The sequence below is a fragment of the Pundamilia nyererei genome, unplaced genomic scaffold (assembly GCF_000239375.1).
Source record: "Pundamilia nyererei isolate P.nyererei 1_Seehausen unplaced genomic scaffold, PunNye1.0 scaffold00104, whole genome shotgun sequence".
NCBI lineage: Eukaryota > Metazoa > Chordata > Actinopteri > Cichliformes > Cichlidae > Pundamilia > Pundamilia nyererei.
Window position 1 is genome coordinate 937405 of NW_005187505.1, and position 23387 is coordinate 960791.

Genomic DNA, 23387 nt, shown 5'->3' on the forward strand with positions numbered 1-23387 from the left:
TTTTTACACTGATCCGTGGCATTTCAATCGCCTCCACACCTCGATCTTGCACTGACTAACTGTGACGATGCCACAAGGACTCCAGGCCAGCCGGTGACCCTGCAGACATCTGCTGCTTGATAGAAATACAGTTGGATCTGACGCAAACTCACAGATGCGAGAGGGAAATCCCAGGAGGCAACTTCCGCTGCAGACCCACTTGGAGGAGCGGATCTTGGAACAGCTGACTAAACCTTTAGTCAAGATTAGGGGTGTCAAACTCATTTTAGGTTGTGGGCCGCATACAGCTCAGTCTGGTCTTAAGTAGCCTGTGCCAGCAAAACTATTGCTCAGTAACCTATAAAATTCTTCATGTTCTTTTAGTGTGAAGGAGTTTAACAACACGTCTTAAGAAAAAGAATAATAATTTGTCCCAGTTTTAATGACACTGTAGTAAATCAAAGAAACCCTGTCATGTTGACTCTTTGGGCCCAACTTTGTTAAATAGGATAGCTCATTATCTGTATTTTGTCCTGTAATTATCATAACTCAGACAAAGAAAATACGTAGAAGTGCTGCAAAGGAAACCAAGGAAATTGTACAGCAGGTAGTGAAAAAACAAAATAAGAAAAAAACAACCTTTTTTTTCAAAGCGGTAATAGGACAACAGGGGGTTTGGGAGGTCTAGATTGATTCTTGTCCACCAAATATAATAATAAGGAGCTTTTTTTTTTTTGCCTTAATTCTTGTCAAAGGGAAACAACTTTCTTCTTTCTTTATTTGTGCATTTACATTCAATTTGACAAATAAAGAAATAAAGCTTTCAATGAAAAATATAAGCAAAAGTATGTTTTTCTAATCATACTTTAACTGTTCTTATTGTGGGACAGTGACAGATTTAATGCTGAATGATCCAAAAATGTTTAAAAATGACCGTTATGGGATTATGATAAACAAAACTAAATAGTACATTTATTGTTTAGCTAGATAGTGATATAACTGAATTTGAGCTAAAGGGTGCTAAAGAAGCTAAATAACTTCTAAATAAGCTACCTTTTTTAGTTAGCATTGGGGATTTAGTTATGAATTATTAGCGGTGTGGCTACCTTGTACTAACTAGCTGTCTGCTAGCAATGTTAGGTTCTTGTAGGTCACTAATTTCACTTCATAAATGTTTTTGTAGTGTTGGTTCTTAATATGGCAAATAATATGGTGTGCTGTAACGTTAATTTCATTTACATACTGTCGGACTGATTAACAGATCAGTGATGTGTGTGACCCATCTTTGATCTACAGGGAGTGCAGAATTATTAGGCAAATGAGTATTTTGCCCACATCATCCTCTTCATGCATGTTGTCTTACTCCAAGCTGTATAGGCTTGAAAGCCTACTACCAATTAAGCATATTAGGTGATGTGCATCTCTGTATTGAGAAGGGGTGTGGTCTAATGACATCAACACCCTATATCAGGTGTGCATAATTATTAGGCAACGTCCTTTCCTTTGGCAAAATAGGTCAAAAGAAGGACTTGACAGGCTCAGAAAAGTCAAAAATAGTGAGATATCTTGCAGAGGGATGCAGCAGTCTCAAAATTGCAAAGCTTCTGAAGCGTGATCATCGAAAAATCAAGCGTTTCATTCAAAATAGTCAACAGGGTCGCAAGAAGCGTGTGGAAAAACCAAGGCGCAAAATAACTGCCCATGAACTGAGAAAAGTCAAGCGTGCAGCTGCCAAGATGCCACTTGCCACCAGTTTGGCCATATTTCAGAGCTGCAACATCACTGGAGTGCCCAAAAGCACAAGGTGTGCAATACTCAGAGACATGGCCAAGGTAAGAAAGGCTGAAAGACGACCACCACTGAACAAGACACACAAGCTGAAACGTCAAGACTGGGCCAAGAAATATCTCAAGACTGCTTTTTCTAAGGTTTTATGGACTGATGAAATGAGAGTGAGTCTTGATGGGCCAGATGGATGGGCCCGTGGCTGGATTGGTAAAGGGCAGAGAGCTCCAGTCCGACTCAGACGCCAGCAAGGTGGAGGTGGAGTACTGGTTTGGGCTGGTATCATCAAAGATGAGCTTGTGGGGCCTTTTCGGGTTGAGGATGGAGTCAAGCTCAACTCCCAGTCCTACTGCCAGTTTCTGGAAGACACCTTCTTCAAGCAGTGGTACAGGAAGAAGTCTGCATCCTTCAAGAAAAACATGACTTTCATGCAGGACAATGCTCCATCACACGCGTCCAAGTACTCCACAGCGTGGCTGGCAAGAAAGGGTATAAAAGAAGAAAAACTAATGACATGGCCTCCTTGTTCACCTGATCTGAACCCCATTGAGAACCTGTGGTCCATCATCCAATATGAGATTTACAAGGAGGGAAAACAGTACACCTCTCTGAACAGTGTCTGGGAGGCTGTGGTTGCTGCTGCACGCAATGTTGATGGTGAACAGATCAAAACACTGACAGAATCCATGGATGGCAGGCTTTTGAGTGTCCTTGCAAAGAAAGGTGGCTATATTGGTCGCTGATTTGCTTTTGTTTTGTTTTTGAATGTCAGAAACGTATATTTGTGAATGTGGAGATGTTATATTGGTTTCACTGGTAAAAATAAATAATTGAAATGGGTATTTATTTGTTTTTTGTTAAGTTGCCTAATAATTATGCACAGTAATAGTCACCTGCACACACAGATATCCCCCTAAAATAGCTCAAACTAAAAACTACTTCCAAAAACATTCAGCTTTGATATTAATGCGTTTTTTGGGTTCATTGAGAACATGGTTGTTGTTCAATAATAAAATTATTCCTCAAAAATACAACTTGCCTAATAATTCTGCACTCCCTGTATAGCTACATCTTGCTAACCAAACTTAATGTTGCTAACTGCTAAATTAACGCTTCGTATTGTTGTTAAAATTTGGTCACTGCTGGTGCCAAAACCCCAACATGGTGATACGCACAACACTAAACTCAAAGCTTCAAAACACAGGGTGATGTTATGGTGACCAAAACTATCTTTTATATAGAGTCTTTGTATTTAGCTGAATGCTAAAAACATGTAAATGAACAACATGCAATCTATGCTGTAATGTGTTATTACAGTAGTGGGAGTCTAAAATAAATCAAGAAATCAAAGAGGTTTAATCTCCTTACTGTAGGGTCCTTGCCTGCCATTTGGCATTCTTCTATTTTGCTTGTTGAAGCAGGCCAAAACAGCTGATGGTTAGAAAAAAAAAGGCACATCAGTTAAATTAGCGACTAACAGATTGAAAGAGGCGTAACATCAATATGCTCATGAGGTTTCATTATATCCTAAGTACATGGGCAAAAAAACACTGTGCAAAATGAGTACAATAAATGCTCGGACATTTTTAGTTTCCACACAAGTCTCGGTGTCAGTGATTACAGCTAGCTATCATCTGTGGAAATGTGTGTTTTCAAACCCGGGAGAGGTGCTTAAAGGTCGCTCTCAATGAATATATCAAGCAATTTACTTGACAAAAATGGATGCGGTGCAGCACTCTCTGGGGGAACCTAAATGCTTTCCCATCTGTTTATGCACTTCATGCCTGTCAATTACACAGAAGATGATTCCTTCGCTGCATGCGGAATTAGTTATAAGTGAGCATGAGCGTTTTTATGGCTATTTTGAAAAACCCTTAAAGTGTACGGAGGATAGCAAATGCATGGTAATTTGCACACACATTACAATAATATCCTCAGCAGTGGTGTTGTGTTGTCTCTTACACAGTGTTTTTACATAACATTCGTGTTTTCTTCTTTGTGCCTGTGAGAAAAAAAATAGCGCACCATGATACCAACGCTGCAATGGCATAAAGCGTTTCTCTTTAACTGCAACAATAAGCATCTGCTGACCTTAAGTGTGCCATGGGTGATGTTGTTGATGTCCATGGAGAGAACATGGTCCTTGCAGCCCACATACATCCTGTCCTGGTCCTCATCCATCTGCAGCAGCCTGTAGTCCATGGCTTTGTCTGATATACTATAATGTTCAAATGACTCAGAGGCCTGCAGGTCTAAAAGGCACACAGAGAAAGCTGACTAAGTATAACATACAAATAAGCTTGTTTAAACACTGTCATAGGAGAAGCTTTTCCCAATTCTACTAAATTAAACACAGAGAGAGACAGATACATACAAGCCCACACTGATCTCTTGTGTCCACACCGGCGCCTCAAGGATCCAAAAAGAAAACTTTTTAACATTTGGAATCAGTTTCTTAAACACACCTTATAAAAGATAACCACAGCTGCTGCAAAATATTTGCTTCAAATGTACTTCTAAGTAGCACAGAAGGTTGCTAGAAGCATCAAACTGCTTAACATTAACATTCATAATCTCTCTTCTTTGTATTAGAAACATGTGCAGTAGGGGCAATTCTTGATATAGAGAGGGCTGCAGTAAAGTCCACACAAGGTAACGCCTAGATAAGATCACATGCCAGACGTTTACAGTGGAGACCCAAACAGACTTGAGGCCGAAGAAGCAAAACCCAACGTCTGAAATCACTCAGATCTTTGGATTTAGAAGTCTCAAAACCTGACGGATGCTGTTTTGAGACTATATCAACTGATTTAACTTAGAGGGGGAGAGGTTCATATTCATTGAAAGGGTATGTGGGAGCAGTGTGCGGTTTTGTACAGCTGCAAAGGGGGAGCTGGGGAAAGGAGTGTTTAAGGAGCAGGGCCAGTATGAGCTGAGTTGTTGTGCTGTGCTAATCTATCCAGTCGAATGCTGGCTGCTAGGACTTGGGCTGCCACACATACCAACCATGCTGAGGGAACACCAGGCCTGTGCATTACTAAGGATTAGTCATTTGTTAATTTTATGAACTGTATGTGCTCTAAAAGTGTTGAGCAATGTCAAACGTCCGTGTGGTTGGGTGTAAATAAAGACGTTACTTCAGCAGTCCTGCCTGAGGTTGAAGCTAAGCTCAGGGAAACCACAGTTGTCGTGCTTTGGGTTTTGAGTTTTTGGCTTCTTTTTTATGTATTTTTGGTTTGATTAGGATTCTGCATTGTTGGAATTTAGCTTTCTATCCACAGTTATTTCTTTTACATCTCTTCCTGATGGTTCATACAAGTTCCTTCTAGTGTTGTTATTCCATGTCCTCGGTTCTTAGCTTCTGTTCCTAAATCCTTATTTCCTGCTAGATCCAGATTTCCTGCTCTGCAGATGCTTTGAACTTTTTGTACTCTTGCAAGTTAACCCTTATGATGTTAACAGCATTAAAGCTGTTTTCAGAGTTTATTCCTTTTTCCCTGAGCCCTGCTTTCACACGCTGCCTTCCCCACAGACAGCCTTTGACATCTGGAGTAGCAGCTCCTTTTAAAGGTCACTACACTGATTTCACTTTACATAATATCAGAATAAAAAAAACAAAACCCTTAACTTCCTCAACCACAGACAACATATACAAAGTAAACAGAGCCACCATAATGCCACCTGTTGGTTTATGTCAGAGGTAGGCAACTGCAGGCCTCGAGTGCCGGTGTCCTGCAGGTTTTAGATGTCCTTGATCCAACACAGCTGATTTAAATGGCTAAATTACCTCCTCAACATGTCTTGAAGTTCTCCAGAGGCCTAGTAATAAACTTATCATTTGATTCAGGTGTGTTGACCCAGGGTGAGATCTAAAACCTGCAGGACAGCGGCACTTGAGGCCTGGAGTTGCCTACCCCTGAGGTTTATGTACACCGATTCTGAAACCCATAGTTTAGCAATTTGGCACATTGGATTTTGAAACCAATAATAATAACCAAGCACTGGATCTGATTGACAAATCCAGGATATGGCAAACTTAAATATTAGGGATTTGTGAATCACCAGCCAAAATAAGGCTTTCTCTAATTGGCTGGATGCTGTATTAAACAACTTGAATAAAGTAATAGAATGAATGAATGAAGTCATCATGAAAGTGTTTATTGAGGTCATAAATCCCATGAGGAGTAGAATCATCATTGTACAAGAGGAATGTTTTTGCAATTAAATGAATTGCCTCCTGTTGGACATTTCCATATTGGCTCCTATTTTTTGTATGCAGTCTTTGCTTGGTTTCGCTGTAAATCTACTGTTAACAAGTTCAATCCCAGTTTGCTGGATCATCAACTGTCACTTAAAATGGAGAAGGCCATTAGTACTACAGAGAACCAGGGTAGCTCTATGTCTATCTTTTATGTACACTCTGTGGTCACAACTTGGCACTTTCACTCCTCTAAAACAGTTTTAGATTTTATGGCTCATAAAATGGTGCAAACTTGAAATCACTTCCCCCCCCTAGTCTGAACATCGAGGACTGGAGAACAAATGACCACTGAAATGAATCTCACTATAATGTATCAGTAAAGATCTATGATTTTTAACTTAACTTTAATCAACACAGTTAAAGGAAAGCTGTGAGCACAGTGCACATGTTCAAGGCAGATGCCGCATGCGGGTATATTTAAATGCATAGAGTATGGAAAAGTCTTCCTACAGACTCTTTTCTACTCATTAAAAGTGAACATTGTTCAGATGCGCACAAAGTAAACCTTCTCAGACAGTTATTTTCAGCCTATTTGCTCCAGAGATAAAGAATTCTCAACCATACCATCAAAGGCCTTCACTGTCGAAGCCAAACTCATGCATATTTATCACTTTTTCAATCTTCACTGAGAGCAGGGGGTATGGGGGTGGGAGTGGGGGGCACTGTAGATCTACACCCTCCATTTCCTTCCTTCTATTGACCCTTTCTGAGCTCTCTTTGCATTCCCTCCTCTAATCAACAAACAGGTTGTCTATACTTTGCTCCATTGCCTTCGGCTAAAGTCACATTTTCATTATTGTGTGACATATGCTTTTGAGGCTGGAGCCTTTCATCTCAAAGGAGAGTGGCTGTTCTGTGGCACCCCTCGCTCTCATCCCAGGCTGTTGTTTGGTGCGTTGGCCACGTAAAAAAGCCTGGAGTATTTAACTTTAAATAAAGACGAGTTAACCACTTCAGTCACAGGCGAGTTTCCCACGACTCTTCGCTCTCTACTCCAACTATGTTTAGGTAAATTGCCTTACATGGTTAATGTCTTGAAGTGAGAGAGCTGGGTATTTTTAAACATTGTATCATCCGAGTGAGAGCATCGTCTGGTGCCTAATGAAGAACAGGCACATGAACACGACAGTGTTTTTACCTGACTTATGAGAAACCAAATTAGGAGGGAAGGTGTCCTGTCAAGAAGATTTGTGTTTAATGAAAGAAAAACTTTTAGGATCACGCTTCAAAGCAACCATAAGGATAGCATCGTAGATAGCATCACAGAGTGAGCTCTGTGCGGAGGTAATATTCTTCTAATGCTGAAAAGGCTAATGATGTTACACGCTCTGCTCTGGCACAGTGCAAGCCACCAAGGGTGAAAGACTAATTAACAGCTAATTAAAAACAGGCAGGATTCCAGATTATTTAAAAAACAACAAAAAAACAACAACATTATATTAATCTCCTGAAATAGTTTCTTGGATGATATTCTAGAAAGACCTAAATATTCTTCAAGATCTTAGTTTTGTGGAGCATAAAAGTGGCAGCTGTATTTAAAACATGCAGCTCTTCACAATGGAGGGACTAAGTAGGGGTTTAGGTTTTACAGTCATACATTATAGCCTATCCAGGCAAGAATAATCTCAGTGGTTGAGTTAAACCTCAGTGGGTGGAAACTAAAGGATCAGTTATGTTAGTTGTGGCCTTTAAAAAGAGAAGAGGTGGCGAGGAGAAGAAGAAAGACAAGTATATGAAGTTTGGACAATCCAGGGTTATTATATTTAAACTAGCCATAACTAACAAAGACAAGATTTAACTGCTATAGAGGCTGATTTATTCAGGACAAAAGGTACATTTCTTATGTGTGGCATGTCTGGTATGCTAACAAATGTGTTAGACTACCAATTTACCAATTTAGACTCCCCAATAAACCTAACCATGTCTTTGGACCGTGGGAGCTAGCCGGACTACATGGAAGCACAGAGAGAACATGGCAGCAAACACACACACAGAATCCACAACCCACCAGGAGGTTCAAACCCACAACCACCATGGTATAAAAACAAGAATCCTAACTACTGCACCACCATGCCACCATTTATATCAGCATTCACATTTTTTGCTTAAGTAAGCTAATGTTAGCCAACATGAACAAACATGGTCTTATTTAACAAAACCACCAATAACAAACTAGTCTATGCCTACTAGGATTTTGGGAACATTTAACTGTATCCCACACTTTTTCTTTAAAAAAAATCAGAAGTTAAAAAATTCTAATACTGCTGAACAGTCGGAGTTTACATTGAAAGATTTGATAGTGTATATTTTCTGGAGAAAATCTGGAGAATATCTTTAACTTAACAATTTGAAATGTTACAAATCTTGATACAATTGACATCAAAACAAAGATTATTTGTAAAATAAAGGCAAATTAACTGAAAACCTAACCGGACCTCATCTAGTTCTCATATTTTCCAGTTGATTTTTTGAGTGCCTTCCCCATCTAATCGAAAATTATTTATTAATGTCTCCTGTGAAAACCAGGTTTGACCAATTTTTGACACTGCTTCAGTCTCAAGTCTCACTGACACTAATAAGATGAAGAACTCCTGTTCTTTCTGACAGAACCTTTCCAGAACATTCCACAAAGAGAACGAATTGTTCGGACGGGCGGGGTCTCGGTAAAACAACTGTTTAATATTATGGTGAACTTTGTAGTGTTTTGTCAGTGGGGGGAAACGTGAAGGTGGAAGACCAGTTAAGCCTGGTGCTGAGACGGGACGCAGCAGGGGTGTGTCACATGGATCCGGCCTATTCAGCTAGAGACAAACTGAAACCCTCTGGAGCCTGCATACCTTTGGATCCAGTATCTTCTCTGTGCTCTGCTTTCAATCTCATATAAACACACGAGTCACGCCTGCAGTGCTGCAGCGTTGTGGACCAGCATTTAAAGTTCAAATTGCCAGATGGTGCACCTGCTCTGTCAGGGAGAGAGGGCTGCTCTGAACAGTCAAGGATTTCCAGAGTCATTTAGTACATTCATTGGGACCCAGTGTTTACAGAATTAGCACCAGCTCATAACCTGTGTACGAGGCATCTGTAGACCTCCCAAGGACCCCTTCAGTCCACTGAGCCATTATATCAAGTTCTTTTTTTTGACAACACGACTCTTCTTGTTTTAATCAAAACAGAAAACAGAAGTTGGAAGACAACTGCATTGTTTTCTATGTCCAAGATGACGAAATCCCCTGGATCACATGTGGTTCTTTTGTTGTGGTTTTATGGGCGTTCTTAGTTGTTGAGATCACACAAATGCTGAGAGGCAAGAGTGTCAAGACTGGTTGTTTACACAGTTACTGAAGCATGACCGAGACACTTGTTGGAGGTTCAAGGTTTACATTTTCTAACTGGTTTATGCACGAAAGACAGAATACATTGGAAGGATTGGGGAGCTGCATTTTTAAATATTTCTTGAAAAGGGCTAAGAGCGTGAACCACGCTTTTAATGATAAGAAATTAAAAAAAGCTGAATTAATGGGGATGATGAAATGGCTTTATCTTTTTTTTTGTTCTTGTTTTTTTTCTTTTCCTCTTAATCTGCAATGATGACACCAGCAAACAAAAACAGAGGAACTGGGTCTGGAAATACTGACAGCTGGTGGGTTTTCTATTATGTATGTAGGCAGGTGGGTTATGCACTTCCCCATGGATGTAACACCAGCCCCCTGTGTCCTGGCTATGACTTTGAGCTTTGACCCATAGTGCCCTATGGCCTAGATGGAAGACCAATTTTAATAGAATTCATCCTGATCGGTCGGATGGACAGTGGGGTTAGCGGAAAAGGAAAACTAGTGCCGGGAAAGCTGAGACTATCTCTGTGACATCTCTTTTTTTCATGAAGTGGCCTAGCAGAAGAAGACCCAACAAAAGGCTTTTGTTCAGTTGAGAAACCCCAGAAGTCCTCCAATATTAAACAACAGATTACTTCCTGGTCATCATATAAGCAGAAAATACTCTTCATGTATTGATAGATGAGGTTTAATGCATTACAATTAAAAGAAAAAAAAAACCTACATTAACTTAATTTTACTGCTTAACTTTATCTGTTTAAAAGAGAATTTGATTTTGCATCACCTTTAGGGAGTTCGTGGACTAAAACAAAGGTCTCCATTTTATTTTGAAACTCCATAAAGAATATGGCTCATATTTTTGGAGGTTCAAAAAAAAAAAAAGGAGAACTTTGTTTCTTGCCAGAAGACTCCCCCACCCCTTTTTTTGAAGGATATCTGAAACAACGACAAGCTGTGATCAGTGTGGCAGTTAATTCAGCCTCTTCTAAGCTGTGATTGTTCATGGGCACAGGGTCCAGTGCAATAACCCAGATAGGTATCCCACAGGGTAACGAAATGAACATCCCTTTTTCTGTGACTGGTGAAAAACGTAGAAGAAATAGAAAGAAAGTGTGTGTAAAATGAAGTGACCTGCCATTGTGTCCCTGTTGGTTGTATAGCAGCAATCAAAACCCAGAAGAGGAAGTTGTGCTGCACAATTCATTTTTTTTCTTCTGTTGTCATTACATATCCAGGAGAGGAAATGTAACAGCCACCATGAATCTTCTCTCAGGTTTTAAATCCACAAGAATTTCCGATACAATTGCCCCCCAAAAGTGCGTGAGATATCAGATATGCGAGTTTTAAAGCAGTGACTCCAGAAGAAAACAATGCTTCCATGGTTCTGGTTGCGGATAATAATACAAGAAGTGGTCTGTTGTAATGTGGCATCATAAAAATTAGAACTTCACAGTGGCTGGAAAATATGTGAGATGTTTATGAGAGAGGCATTTGTAATGTTGGACTGCCTGGTTTCAGATTTTAGGAGCTGGTGCCAACTCACTCAGCTGGTGTCGCTTCATGCAGCCTTAGGGATCTTCATCCAGTTTGATAGGAAATAGAAACAGCGTGGTGTCACAATTCATTTTGAAAGGAAGGCTGTAACTTGTTTGAGTCATCAGATAAGGGAGTTACGTCGTAAAAATCCATCGGCAGGTACTTTTATGTCCACACGACAAGGTGGTAAAATCAGCATGGGAGAACAATATCGGATTATTCTGTCAGGATGTTAGCTTAGTCTTTGTAGATCAGCTTTAATCAAACTGACTAGGTGTTTAGAGAGTTGAATTTTTTGATTAATGCTAATGTCTGAACATGAGCCAAAACATCCATCCACCTAATTAAACACACTTCAAGGTTGAACGGGTTGAACGGTGGGCCAATTACAAACCAACCTTAGTTTCTCTTATGCAAATCAGCCCTCATCAATTGGCTTTTTACCTGAAAGGCCAGTATGAATATATTAACTCCATGCTAATGAGGCTTGCTTTCCATTTAGTTAAAGCAGAACCCGTTCTGTGGTTGTCAGGGGTAGCTGGTGGGAGGACCCCAATCACTCATCTTGATAAATATTGAAGCAGGGGCTTATACCGCCCCCTTTTCATTCATCTCTCCTCACAAGAAGAAGGAGTGGGTTTCATCATAGAGGCCTGACTTCAAACCTGGTGCCAAATGCCATTGCTCTTAGTCGGAACAATGCAAAGAGCTCTTGGGCTCACTTCTGGATGGCTGCACTCACCTAACACTGTGCTGACCAACTCACACATACTGGGTCTGCAAAAGACTTTATCCCGGCAACTGCCAAGCCTGTTTAGAAATAAAAAATGGCTGGTGCTGGAACATTCAGCCATCCATTTTCCTTGGGGATTTACCCGCTGATATACAGTAATGGCTGGTGGCATATACATATGGCAGAAGGGAAGTTAAAGTGTCGATCTAGTACAAGAAGACCACCCAGGACATCTTGTGCTGGCTGACAGAGTCGTCCGATTGTCTGTGTAACTGACATACTCCAAATTCCCAGGAAAGCTGCACTCAGCATGTGAACAGCACTCTCAGCCTTACTGTACTGCAACTGCTGGTCATGGACAAAAGCCCTGTTGGAATTATATCTGCTGTGTGTCATTAATTTCCTGATTGTTGTCTGTCATCAATTATCTACATCCAGACATTTTTAATGTGAATCACATGGCTGAACAGAGTGCGTGAGTTGAAATATATGCCTTCTCTCACACTGGCGTCCAAAAGCAGACACCATATCTAAACATGACATGCGAGATCGCAGCGCATTTTTCTCCCTTGGCTTTCTGCGTGTGTTTGTGTAGAGTGATGTCAACTGCTGGTGCGTGGTTGACCTGTTAAGGTGACAGCTAGTATTTCGAAGAGACGAAACTTGAGCTGATAAACTGTCCATCATCCGCCCTGCAAGCCAGCTAGCTTGCAATCCCAGTGCCTCAATTAGCATTTATGCAGCGTCCTCAGATGTCACCAACAGTCGATCCTTCACACAGAATCAACTCATGCAGTCGCCATGACTTTTAGCCTGTGACCTCTCACCTGCCCACATCAGGAGTCCCTAGTTACTTCTAGTGGACAGTAAATCTCTGTGCTTTTACTGTCAGGAAGGATCTTGTAGAGAGTCTCAGAGGGAGGGGAGGCCTGCAGGAGATATGGGTCAGAGGATTTTTAGAGCTGTTGTTTTTACAAGGCATATAGGAAAACCATCTTCAGGCACATTCAAGATTGAAATTATATTATACACCAGGGCATAAAAAGTCATCTGGTCCTTAGCAAGTTCTAAAATAATTTAAATACAACCAAGGAAGAAGAAGATCCGCAGAAGCAATTGCTTATGCCTGTCCAGGTAGAAAAGTTTACTAGTCCATCTCTAAGCAGTTTGCAGCCAATCATTCTTCACAAGTAGAAAACATTCAAAATGGTTTACAGTCTTCCGAGAAGAGGAAGTCCCACTGAGGTCATCCTAACCTGAGTTTGTATAATGCTCAGAGAAACTGCAAGAAACCCAAGAGCTACATCTCAGACTCAACAGTTAGTATGTTAAAAGTTAACGTTCATGAAAGTACAGTTAGAAGATGACTGAACAATGATGATCTTTTTGGAACGGTTGCCAAGTGAAAGCATCTTCTGTCTAAAAATAACATAGCAGCACATCTTAGGTTTGCAAAGCTGTATCTGAACAAACCAGAAGATTTCTGGAACAACGTACTTTAACAGATGAGTCCAAAAAGGAGATATTTGGCAAGAATAGACAGAATCACATAAGGCAAAAAGTAAACACAGGATCAGCAGCAAACATCTCAGACCAGCCATCAAGTACGGTAGTGAAGGAGTAATTATTTGGGCTTGTTAGAATACCAAAGTATTCTAGAGCCAAATGTGAGGTGATAAGTCCAACAGCTAAAACTGAGTCAAAACCAGGTCATACAACAGGACAATGAACCTAAATACAACACCCAATTCACTAGCTGGGCCCACGTCCTCATTTTAGGTTTGACAGCGTTTTAGTAGGTAAAAGTGAATGCTTTGACATGAATTGAGGTGCAGTTCGGGGAAGGCCTCGAAGGGGACTGGCGATGGCTCCCGGGCGATGGATCCAGCCGGAAGGACCGTGTTTGGAGGCGTGGTCCTGCTCCTGAAATTCTGGTACATAATCTCCAATATACAACAGAATGGCCAAAAAAGAAAATCGTGTAGCAATGGCCCAGTCAGTCCAGAACTCAGTCTGATTGAAATGCTGTGGCAGGATGTTAAGAAAGATGTGCATAAACAAATGCTCACAAACCCTGCTTCTGTATGTTGGCTTAATTTTTGTGAAATATATAATGAAATGCTGCAATATGTCCTGTGCTGTTGCTCATTTAAATTTGTGTGCATTTAAATAATTTTAGAACCGGATGAGTACTAAATGATTTGTTTTGATACATAAACACTTATCAGAAGAAATCATTGAGGGAATGAAGCAACTGGGTTGGTTCTGTTGTGCTGACTTAAAAAAAGACTGTTTAGGGGTTTCCAGTAAAGTAAAAATAATGCATCTTAAACCTTATTTCAGCATATGAATGTAGCCATTGTCCAATTCAATAAGGCGAGCTTACACTATACTACATACCTGAACAAGTGATGGAAGCAAACAAGCATAATTCTTTCATAAAATCGGATTACTGCTTTGTGTTAATGCCAATCTTTGACTAAAGAATTTTTCATAGACCTTGGCTCTCCCTAAAGAGACTCTGTCTTTGTTCGTATTGATGGCCATTGATTACCTTTCAGCATGTTCCAGACGGGCAATAATAAAACATTTAACAGGGTGTGCAAGGGCAGACTTGGAAACGGCTAAAAACAGGCGGAGGAAGGCAGAGAAAGGCCAGCTGACAGAGGAGCTGTCAAACATCTCACGGGCTGTCAGCCTCAAGCTGGAGCTCACCACATTCCCGAATACCCCTGAAGAAAATGTCACTCAGGCAATTTCATAGAGATCTAATGACACGCGTGTGGGTTTGTGTGAGAATGCATACATACACCCTTAAGAAATATGCCACACATATGCTGGTATTCATATATGCACCACTGACCTATAGCTATTTGTACCGTACCTCTCTGTGTGCTGACAGGCTCATGCTTTGGCCTGTCATGAATTCCTCGCAACAACAGAGCATCACTGATTTTTGTTCATTATGTTTACTCCTCAAAAAATGAAGACGCTAACGTGCAGGTGAAATGTGAAGCAGAGGCAGGAAAGCGGAGGCATGTTGGCGCGATGTCGCAGTCAAATACATCCTGTTCTGCTTCTGGCTACTTGTCAGCGTTGCCCTTTGACCCTTTGATCTTTTGTTGACCCCAAGAGAAAATGCACGCCATTATTCAGTCCGTGTCTGGTGTCTGTGCTGCTGAATGATCATGGTGCTCACTTAACAGGTAAAAATCTTATAAAAGGTTTATCAAGAGTGGTTAAATCTCAGGTGAAAAAAGTTCATATTTAAAACATCACATGAGAGGTTAATGTACAGTAATATCATCTGGGACAAGCAAGAAAAAGCCTTGGTTTTGAGGTATAGCTAAAAGGCTTGGAGACTGTGTCTTATAGCTGCATGCGGTTCAGAAAGCTGGAAAAGCACATAGCTTTAACAATGACTCATTGAAAAGTTTGCTACTTAAATGCAATCAAGTCAAAGAATGCACAATCAGGCACTTAACATTAGCACACACTCACTCACTCTGTTAGGTTTGCTGACATGCACACGCTCACTCACACCATGTAAACATCCTCAATAGACAGCATGAACAGCACTATATCTGTATGAACAAATGGGGGGTGAGGGGATGCAGAAATGACTCATGAAAGGGAGCGTATCCGCACGTCGACGCCTGCTTCCTGATCTCTGTGCCTGGTTCTGGTTCAGGCCGTGGCACGTGTGGCTCATACCAGTGCGATTTAACTGCAGACATCATTTTAATCAATCTGCCCTTTGTCTCAGCCAGGCTCTCAAACATGTGTGCACCAAAATCTACATTTAACACAAAAGCATATGGCCCATTCACTTTCAAATAAACATTGCTTCATGGCTTGACATTCCAAACGTATAGACTTGTAAGTTAATACTGTATTGAATATGGAAGTTTTCCAGAACAGCGGGAGACTGTTGATGAGGGTAAATGATCCCGATCGTAAACACAGACCGCTGCCCCATCTGCCTACCAGGGAGATAAATGAGCCGGAAAGACATTTGGCACCAGTTAGGCCAACCTCTGATACAGTAGCAGAACAAGTAAGCGGCACATTACTGAATAGTAGCTTATTTTAAATAACACATCTTACAGTTTCAAAGTTTATACATCATAATAATGTCTCCCACAAGTATGCAGAAACCTATTTACAGTGCACCACCCAATATTTAAACCACGTTTTGAATCACAGGAGTATTTTAGTGTAGTAGTAGTATTTTGTGAGATACCCACAGCAAACCTATGTTGATTTGGTTTGGCTCAACCACGCAGCAGCCTCAGGGGTTGAAAAATTGAAGCGGACAAAAACAGTTGCTCTTGCGGCCACTTGAGGCTGACTCCAAAAGTGTGTCGTTCCCAGTAGACATCCATGCTAACGAGCCCAGATTTACAGCAGAAATTAACATGTTTTTAGGCTGGTACAGAACATCTCTGTAGCTTTATAGGCAATTTCCTCCATAAAATCATGTCTGGTGTCTGTGCTGCTGAATGATCACGATGCTCACTTAATGTATGGGGCATTAAAAATGTATTAAAGCTTAAAGATATGGCTAACGTTTGATCTTGCTCAGCATTCAGTTTTAGTAAATGAATGGATTTTAATTATAGGGTGGGAGTACCTCAGGAGGTAGATCACTCGCTTCGTGCCTAATATCCTTGGACAAGGTACTAACTCCAATTCCAAATTGCTCTTTAATGAATGTATCTGAATGTTAGACAGAAAGCACTTAAGCATAAAAAAGTGCTTGATTGAAAAAAGGTTGAGAATAGGTTGTTTGAGCGCTCTGGTAGAGTAGAAAAGCACTTTATATAAACTACGCAGTTTTCACTTCTCACTGTCCAGGGTTAATGTGGTGAAGGTGCATATTTAACTTTGTGGCTTGTTGAAAGGGCACTTTTACCTCTCAGTATCAAGCATTACTGCAGCTGCGGCCTCAAGGCACTGAGGCTTGGCTTCTTGAAAAGGTCTAAGAACTTAATGTCATGGATTGGAAACGAAAATCAATTTGAACTTTGTTCCGATGAGACCAAATCTATAGTAACAACACTGCAGACATTGATCTGAAAGTTGGAGGATTTCTTTGTCTGAGAGCAATTAAGTTTCTCCTCGAAATCTGTAGTCTCTCAGCATTTCAGCCTGATTCTGAAACAGCACATGCATCAAACATAGCATAAAGCAGGCCAAAATAAATGTTGAGAGAACAATAGATACTTAAAGCAACTGAAGGGGAGTATAGCAATTATCTTTTATCACACTTGGTATCCCTAAATAGTTTTGCTATAAGCAAAGGGGGCCTCTGTTTATTATCCGCGGCACGGAATAGAAAAGCACCACTTGAGAGTTTATTATTTGGGTTAGCTGCATTTTTCACTGTTTATTATGCGTTTTTAATTGCGGTCTGGCTGCATTCGCTTGAAGAGTGCAAGAGAGCAAAAGGAGAGCGGGAGAGAGGAATGTTGGAGACAGCAACTTCTCTGCAGGACGTGAGGCTACACCGGGAGTCCCACAAACCTGCCTTACCCCCGGATTGGATTTCAGCAGTGACACGAGGAGGAAAAGGGAAAGGGATATTCAAGTGTTGTGAAATGATCTATGTGCAGTTTAGCCACTGGTTTATTTTTTTTGTTTAGTTTGCTCCAGCTCACAGTAATTAACTGGTCCTCACATCTGGGAGCAGAAGAATCCAGACTGAATGACTGACCTTTTAAACACCCAGCAGGTGCCAAACCACCTGTGCTGTCCTCCCCGCTGGGACACCAGTCTCCTATACATCTTCCATGACTCTTCATTTATCTTTCTGGCTGCTTTGGACTGAGCACATACTGCCTGACTTGTTCCTCCCCCGTGTTTTTGTAAAAAATGAGCCTCCACCTTGCTCTCTGTAAGACCCTCCTTGCATCTGGTGTTCAGCCATGCCAAACTTTCTTTCAGCAACCAAGAGTTCAAAATGCTTTCTGAGTCAAAAACACAGCTGTTTACTTTTGACTTGGTGTTACTGTTACTTGACTTACTCTTACTGACACTCTGAGATGACTGCTTTTGACCAAAACCTTCCATGTTGTTATTCTTTGGATCAAAATCCTATTTTTAATGTATTACTGGCAAACACCTTGGTCCTCTGCACTCCCAGTGAACCTATATTAAGTGCATTGTCTCAGACAGGGCTGCTCTTTGTAAAGTCAGTGTCACAACTGCTCAAGCACTTGAGTACTGCAGAGAATGTCCCCCAATTCCAGGCATATTTGTAAAGAGCAGCGATACACAGAGACTAAAGGTAAAAGTAGGACACTGGACACTTTTTAGCACAGCTTTTTCACATATTGTTGGGAGACTGCGACTGATCTACTCTGGTTCATTTACGCTAACATAAATGACACACAGGGCATACTTGTGCCAGTGTAAGCAGGAAACAGATGGTTGCTTGCTAATAGAAAATACTACAGAGCAAGGATGGCAAAAGCAAAAAGAGTTTTTTTGCTTGGAACTAGGTAACACAAGGATATAAGGCAGTTATAGCAGGGGAAAACATAGCTTGGAAGCTGTTACAGACAAAATATGGCAGCATATTAGAGGAGCACCCACAGAAAAATGGTAAAAAAAAAAAAGCTATGTGAGCCCAGCTTTAATGACCCTTCAGGACTCGATTAGGCCATGAACACAGGTGTCCAATTGCATCACATGTGAATATTATACAGATAAGCACTCATCAAAGATCAAGTCCTGAGCTGGTTTAGGAATTAATGTGCTTCAGATAGCGTGCTTGAAATTCTCCATTTATGGTCCTCCCTGTAGTGAAAAACTCTTTCACTAAGCAAAACAAATCTAATCTAATCCACACGTAGAAAGAGACTCAGTCATTCAAGGCAGACTGATTTTCAGCATGGCCACCTAAGACCTTTTTAGGTGGCTGTTTGGAAACAATAACGAGAAAAGAGTTGAATAAATAATGTGACCAAAGATACGAACGATAGCGATGTCAGCTTTTTTGCTGTCATTAGTTTGGGCGTTTTTTTCTTAAAGATGGCAGTCACATTTAACAACTCAGAGGTTGCAGAGCAGAGACAGTCTGGATCTGGACCACAGACTGGTTCATTTATTTGGAATGAAGCAATAAGCAAAAGGAAAAAACATGAAACCATAAAAGGGAAAGAAATAGAGAAGAAGAAATGAGACTGAAAGAGGAGGAAATTGAACTTTGAAGAGTGTGTTTCTGGGCCAAAACTGGGAAAAATCTAGAAAAAGGGAACAAAATAAAACTACACCTGCTTTAGACTTACACTGCGAGGCTGCAGTCACTATCTGAGTGCAGAAACCTTGCTGATGGACAGCCTCAGCTGCTCTGTGCTGCCTAATCCACATCGAGAGGTACTGAAAGGTGATCAAACGTATCCTTCGGCTCTTGCACACTATCCCTCTATTGCAAAAAGGTTACGGCACCACTCATAGCTCAGGGGTATGAGTGATCCACTATCCCTTCCATGGATACACGCAAACATGCAGACAGACACATGCACAAAAATCAAACCTCCCCATCCAACCAAAAGAGAATTCAAGAATCCCCAAAATAATCTGTGTCCAGAGAAATAAATGAATAAAACAGGAGAATCAAAACCAGAGGCAGCAACAATGCCCACATGCCCACAGCACAGAGTGGTATGATTAAAGTTTAACTAGGAACAGATACAGGGTAGCTCTGACAGGCGGTGCCACCTCCTCCCTTTGGTAGACACACAGGAAGACAATGGATAGAGAAGGACTGTCCACAGATGGAAATTTAAGGCCTGGGGCATATTGGATTATATAGAAGAAAAGGTTTCAAACTCTGATCCATCAAACAAGAATAAACAACTAAATAAATCCTCTAGCATAGTTGCTAAAGATCCCAGGTGAGTCCTATTCCACTCTGTTATAATGTACAGACTTACCATCAGTTTAACTTCATTACACCAGAAGATAATCATTACAATTAAGTTGATGAGTATTTTTTTCTTACCTTCAAAGGAAAGGAAGACTCTTGGCAGAGGCTGCGGGAGGCTGGAGACCCCGGTGCAGAGGAAAGAGAGAGCCAGGAAGGAAAACGCCATGGCTGACACCAGAGGTGGCCTGGCCAACCCCTCCGGCCTGCCCATAACTGCACCACTCAGGAACCAAAGCCAGTCACCACTGCTGCTGGAGAGAGGTTTTGGAGAGAAAATAGTGAATTCTGAGAACACGTTTCCTCATACTTCTTCAGGTTAACGGCATTCATGTGCCACCACAGGTATTGTAACAAAAATGGCTTATGTACCACAAAAATACCTAAGATATGTCTCAAATGATGTCCTGGTTCAATATAGAGTTAGCATTTTCTTTACATACTATTTTAAGTAGGATTTACCAGGTCAATCATAGTGCATATTCACATATAATCATTAGGAATAAAACACTTTTCATTGTGGTAACTGGGGGGAGGCTTCTGAAGAACATTGCAATTAACCTTTGATGTAGCAAGTTAAAGGTTAGCAAGTTATCCACAAGGTCATATGCAATAAAGATTTACAAAACTATGTGCACTTTCGGCTAACTTTGTGGAAGTGGAAACCACCATGCAAGGACCAGGAAAATTCTTAATAGCTATCCATAGAAAATGTAAATCATTTGGCTTTTTTGCAACACATGGAAAAATTGTTGCTAGAAGGTTACTAGAAAGTTAGTACTACTTAAGAAATTGACTGAAACCACTGGTGGACATGTTCATCAATACAGTAGCTGTGGATGACTGTTGCTCCAGTGGTAAAGCTAGTTGGTCAGTGCTGAAGTATTCTTGGACAAGATACTGAACCTTAAGTTGCCCCTGATGCATTAATTGGAGTACAAGTGTGTTTATGAATGTTAGAAAGCATTTATGAATCTGTTGCATGATTATTTGTATGATTTTGGTGAATGGGAGTTTAGCAATGTTACCAAAATGTTGCTGGAGGTTTACAAGAGATTACAAATCTAATAGTCTTGTTTTAGCTCTGGTTTGGCATTCATTAATTCCTGACAGAAACATTTGGCTCATTAACTAGCAAACATACAAGTAGCTGAGGCCTTGAAATGATTTATAGCTTTATCTATCTGAGATTCGGTATGCATTATGGGTTTATGCACAACAGAGAGTTAGTTGATGGCTTATTTCAAGCAGTAAATTTCAAAATGGAACTGATTTGACGTATAGGTTACATAGCAGTGCAGCATCGAACTTGGTGACAACCAGTGAAGCCATTAAATTGAATTTAGTCAATTTAATGGCTCTTAATCTTCAGCTTAATGCAGCCCAATTACAGTGACTATATATGACATATGAAGACTGGTTAATTGGTACCATCCAGTGGGATCAAGATTTGAAATGTGATTTTTTTTTTAAAATGATGACAACACCCTACAGCATACAGCACACTGCTAGTTTCAACAGCTAATGCATCAGTTTCACTGATCTAGAAATGCTGAGTTACAGAGAGAAGCACTGAACAAACAACACTGAATAACGAAAGAGATAAAAAACAACAACATGTCAGTTAAATCCCATCATTGCTTTATCCTCGCAAATGTACGGCTCTTAAATATGAATGAGTGAAATCTGCACAAAAGAGCTGCTGGAGAAACTCTCGCCACAGCCTCTTCTCATTCCTTTTCCATAACGGGACAAGAGCAGCTCAATTATTGATAGAGGCAGGTACTGTACTGCCTGTGAGGCGCTAACTCCTGCAATGAAACACTCCGCTGCTGGAGAACGGCCGGGCTGTTTTCAACCACTCATTTGGCCGCTCCACCACCTGTGCTGTGCAAAACCACATCGCACTAGACATAAAACAAAAATGACCCTTTCACATGCAAAAACAAAATAAAAATTTCACAGACTAAATCTCTGATGTCATGCCTTATGGATGTGCAATAAAAAATTGATGGCGAAGAGATAAGAAAGCTGCAAGTTCGCTATGAAAATTTCAGTTTGGGGGTGTGGTGTACAAATAGGTTAAAATATGCGTGTGAGGTGGAGTGCAGCATGACTGATATACAGCTGAAGTGGAATTCTGGTGTTCAGGTGCATAAGGATAACATATGGAGGACTGCTGGGGGATGAGATGTCTTTGGCTGCACTTGAGAGAAATAAACCAGCACGGGGCATTACCAGACGGCCCCAGCTGCTGTAACTGCAGCCCTTCTCCTGCTGCATCATCCACACAGCCTCACACATGCACGCACACCCTCCCCTTCAAGCTCAGGCATTCACACAACTTGCCCTGCTCTGGCTTCCGTCCCCAAAAGATCTGGTCCCTGAAAAAACTGGTCAGTTTGTACATAAAGTCCGATGTGCTGCAATTCTGAAATATTGCACAGTGAGATTTCCACCTTCGTCATAATACAATTACAGCAGTTTTTGAAAATCCTCCAAGTCTTAGAATATCGAGTATAAAATGAAACAGTTAAGTTTGTGCTAAAAGCAGAACATTGGTAAAATTACTTAAGTCTAAAGACTCAAGACTTTGCAGCATGCTGTCTTTTTCATTTATAGCTTCTAGACTTCATCAGGTCAAATATCAAACTTGAATATTTTTCACAGCGTTCCAGCTTTAGGTAAGTTTTCCTTTAGGTATGACTTGAATGTTTGTAAGTATACAGATGGTGCAAAAATATTTTGTACCAAACCTTGTCCATGTGCCATCTTTCATAAAAAAAGCATACTACAATTGATATTTTAGAAAGCAAGATCCTTGAAAATAAAATTTAGAGACAACCCTAATTTTTTAAGTGAGAACTACATTTCCCCATATTTTTAGGTGGACTGACCTTTTGAGCTGCCAAGCTTCCACACCTACCACTCCCTGCTCCCTTCAGAGAGTTGGTGATCTCCCCACGGAGAGGCTCTGGTATAGAAATGTTGGTCTCACAGCTGCTAAACTCATCCTCAAGGGAGTCTCATGTGCATACTGTGATATCCCCAAGCGGTTGTGTTCCGACACTTTGCTATGCCACACTAAATACATGAATGAGCTCACTCTCCCTCACACTCATGGAGCACTGTAACGCTCCCCTCGACGAAAGGGTTTCACAGTAAAGGATGTTTTCCTATTTGTTGCCATGAACAAAAATAATAAATTCTGCAATTAATTTCTCTGAGCTCTTCGGACGAGAAATTCCAGGGCGTCAGTGTGCCAGGAAATCTCTGTAACACCAATTAAATGTCTTCTCACAAAGCAGGTCAGTGAAGTGAGCGAATAGTTACATTTCCAGTGAGGTGTAACGATAATTGTGTTTATTGTGCTCATTGCTTGGCTGGCAGCCTAATGAATTTTCCATCTTGCCATTTTGGAGGCTCAAAAACTAATATTGATGAAAGTGGAAAACTGCATGGATTATCGCTCCCATCTGCTCCTATTAATGCTTTAAACACATGAACCCAAATCAGCTGTGAGACGAGTGGGGACGAGTCCTCCCGGTTGGAATCAATTTGGCATTTTGATCAATACAGGAAAAATTTAAATCACAATGATAAACAAGTTTTGTCCTAGCAGGACGGTGTGCGTTCATACCACACCCTGTCATTCGGTTGTCAGCAGCTCTATTACAGCCACACATTCCCCTGCACACATGACCAGCAGGCACAGCTAAAAGTGTATATTTCAACTCTTAAACTTCACACAAGCACATTGACTAAGATTAATCTTCTGATTTCAAACCCTGTGACTGACCACAACTTTTTTTTAAAGCTCTAAATAAAGAA

At 40.8% G+C, this 23387-nt stretch overlaps 1 protein-coding gene across 4 annotated transcripts in view; it reads right to left on the reverse strand.

Annotated features, from left to right (window-relative positions):
* sema3c (sema domain, immunoglobulin domain (Ig), short basic domain, secreted, (semaphorin) 3C) overlaps positions 1-23387 on the reverse strand; it is a 50383-nt gene that overhangs the window by 26352 nt on the left and 644 nt on the right. Inside the window, exons 1-4 of one of the 4 annotated variants that reach the window (XM_005740827.1) lie at positions 22454-22595; positions 19635-19807; positions 3856-4016; positions 3133-3195 (exon numbers count right to left, since the gene is read on the reverse strand). In XM_005740827.1, coding sequence (XP_005740884.1) covers positions 3133-3195; positions 3856-4016; positions 19635-19770 — 360 coding nt within the window. In that variant the 5' untranslated portion in view covers positions 19771-19807; positions 22454-22595. Of the gene's footprint in view, positions 1-3132; positions 3196-3855; positions 4017-19634; positions 19811-22453; positions 22596-23387 lie in introns of those variants that run through there. The other 3 variants (XM_005740826.1, XM_005740825.1, XM_005740824.1) reach the window with 3 other exon arrangements.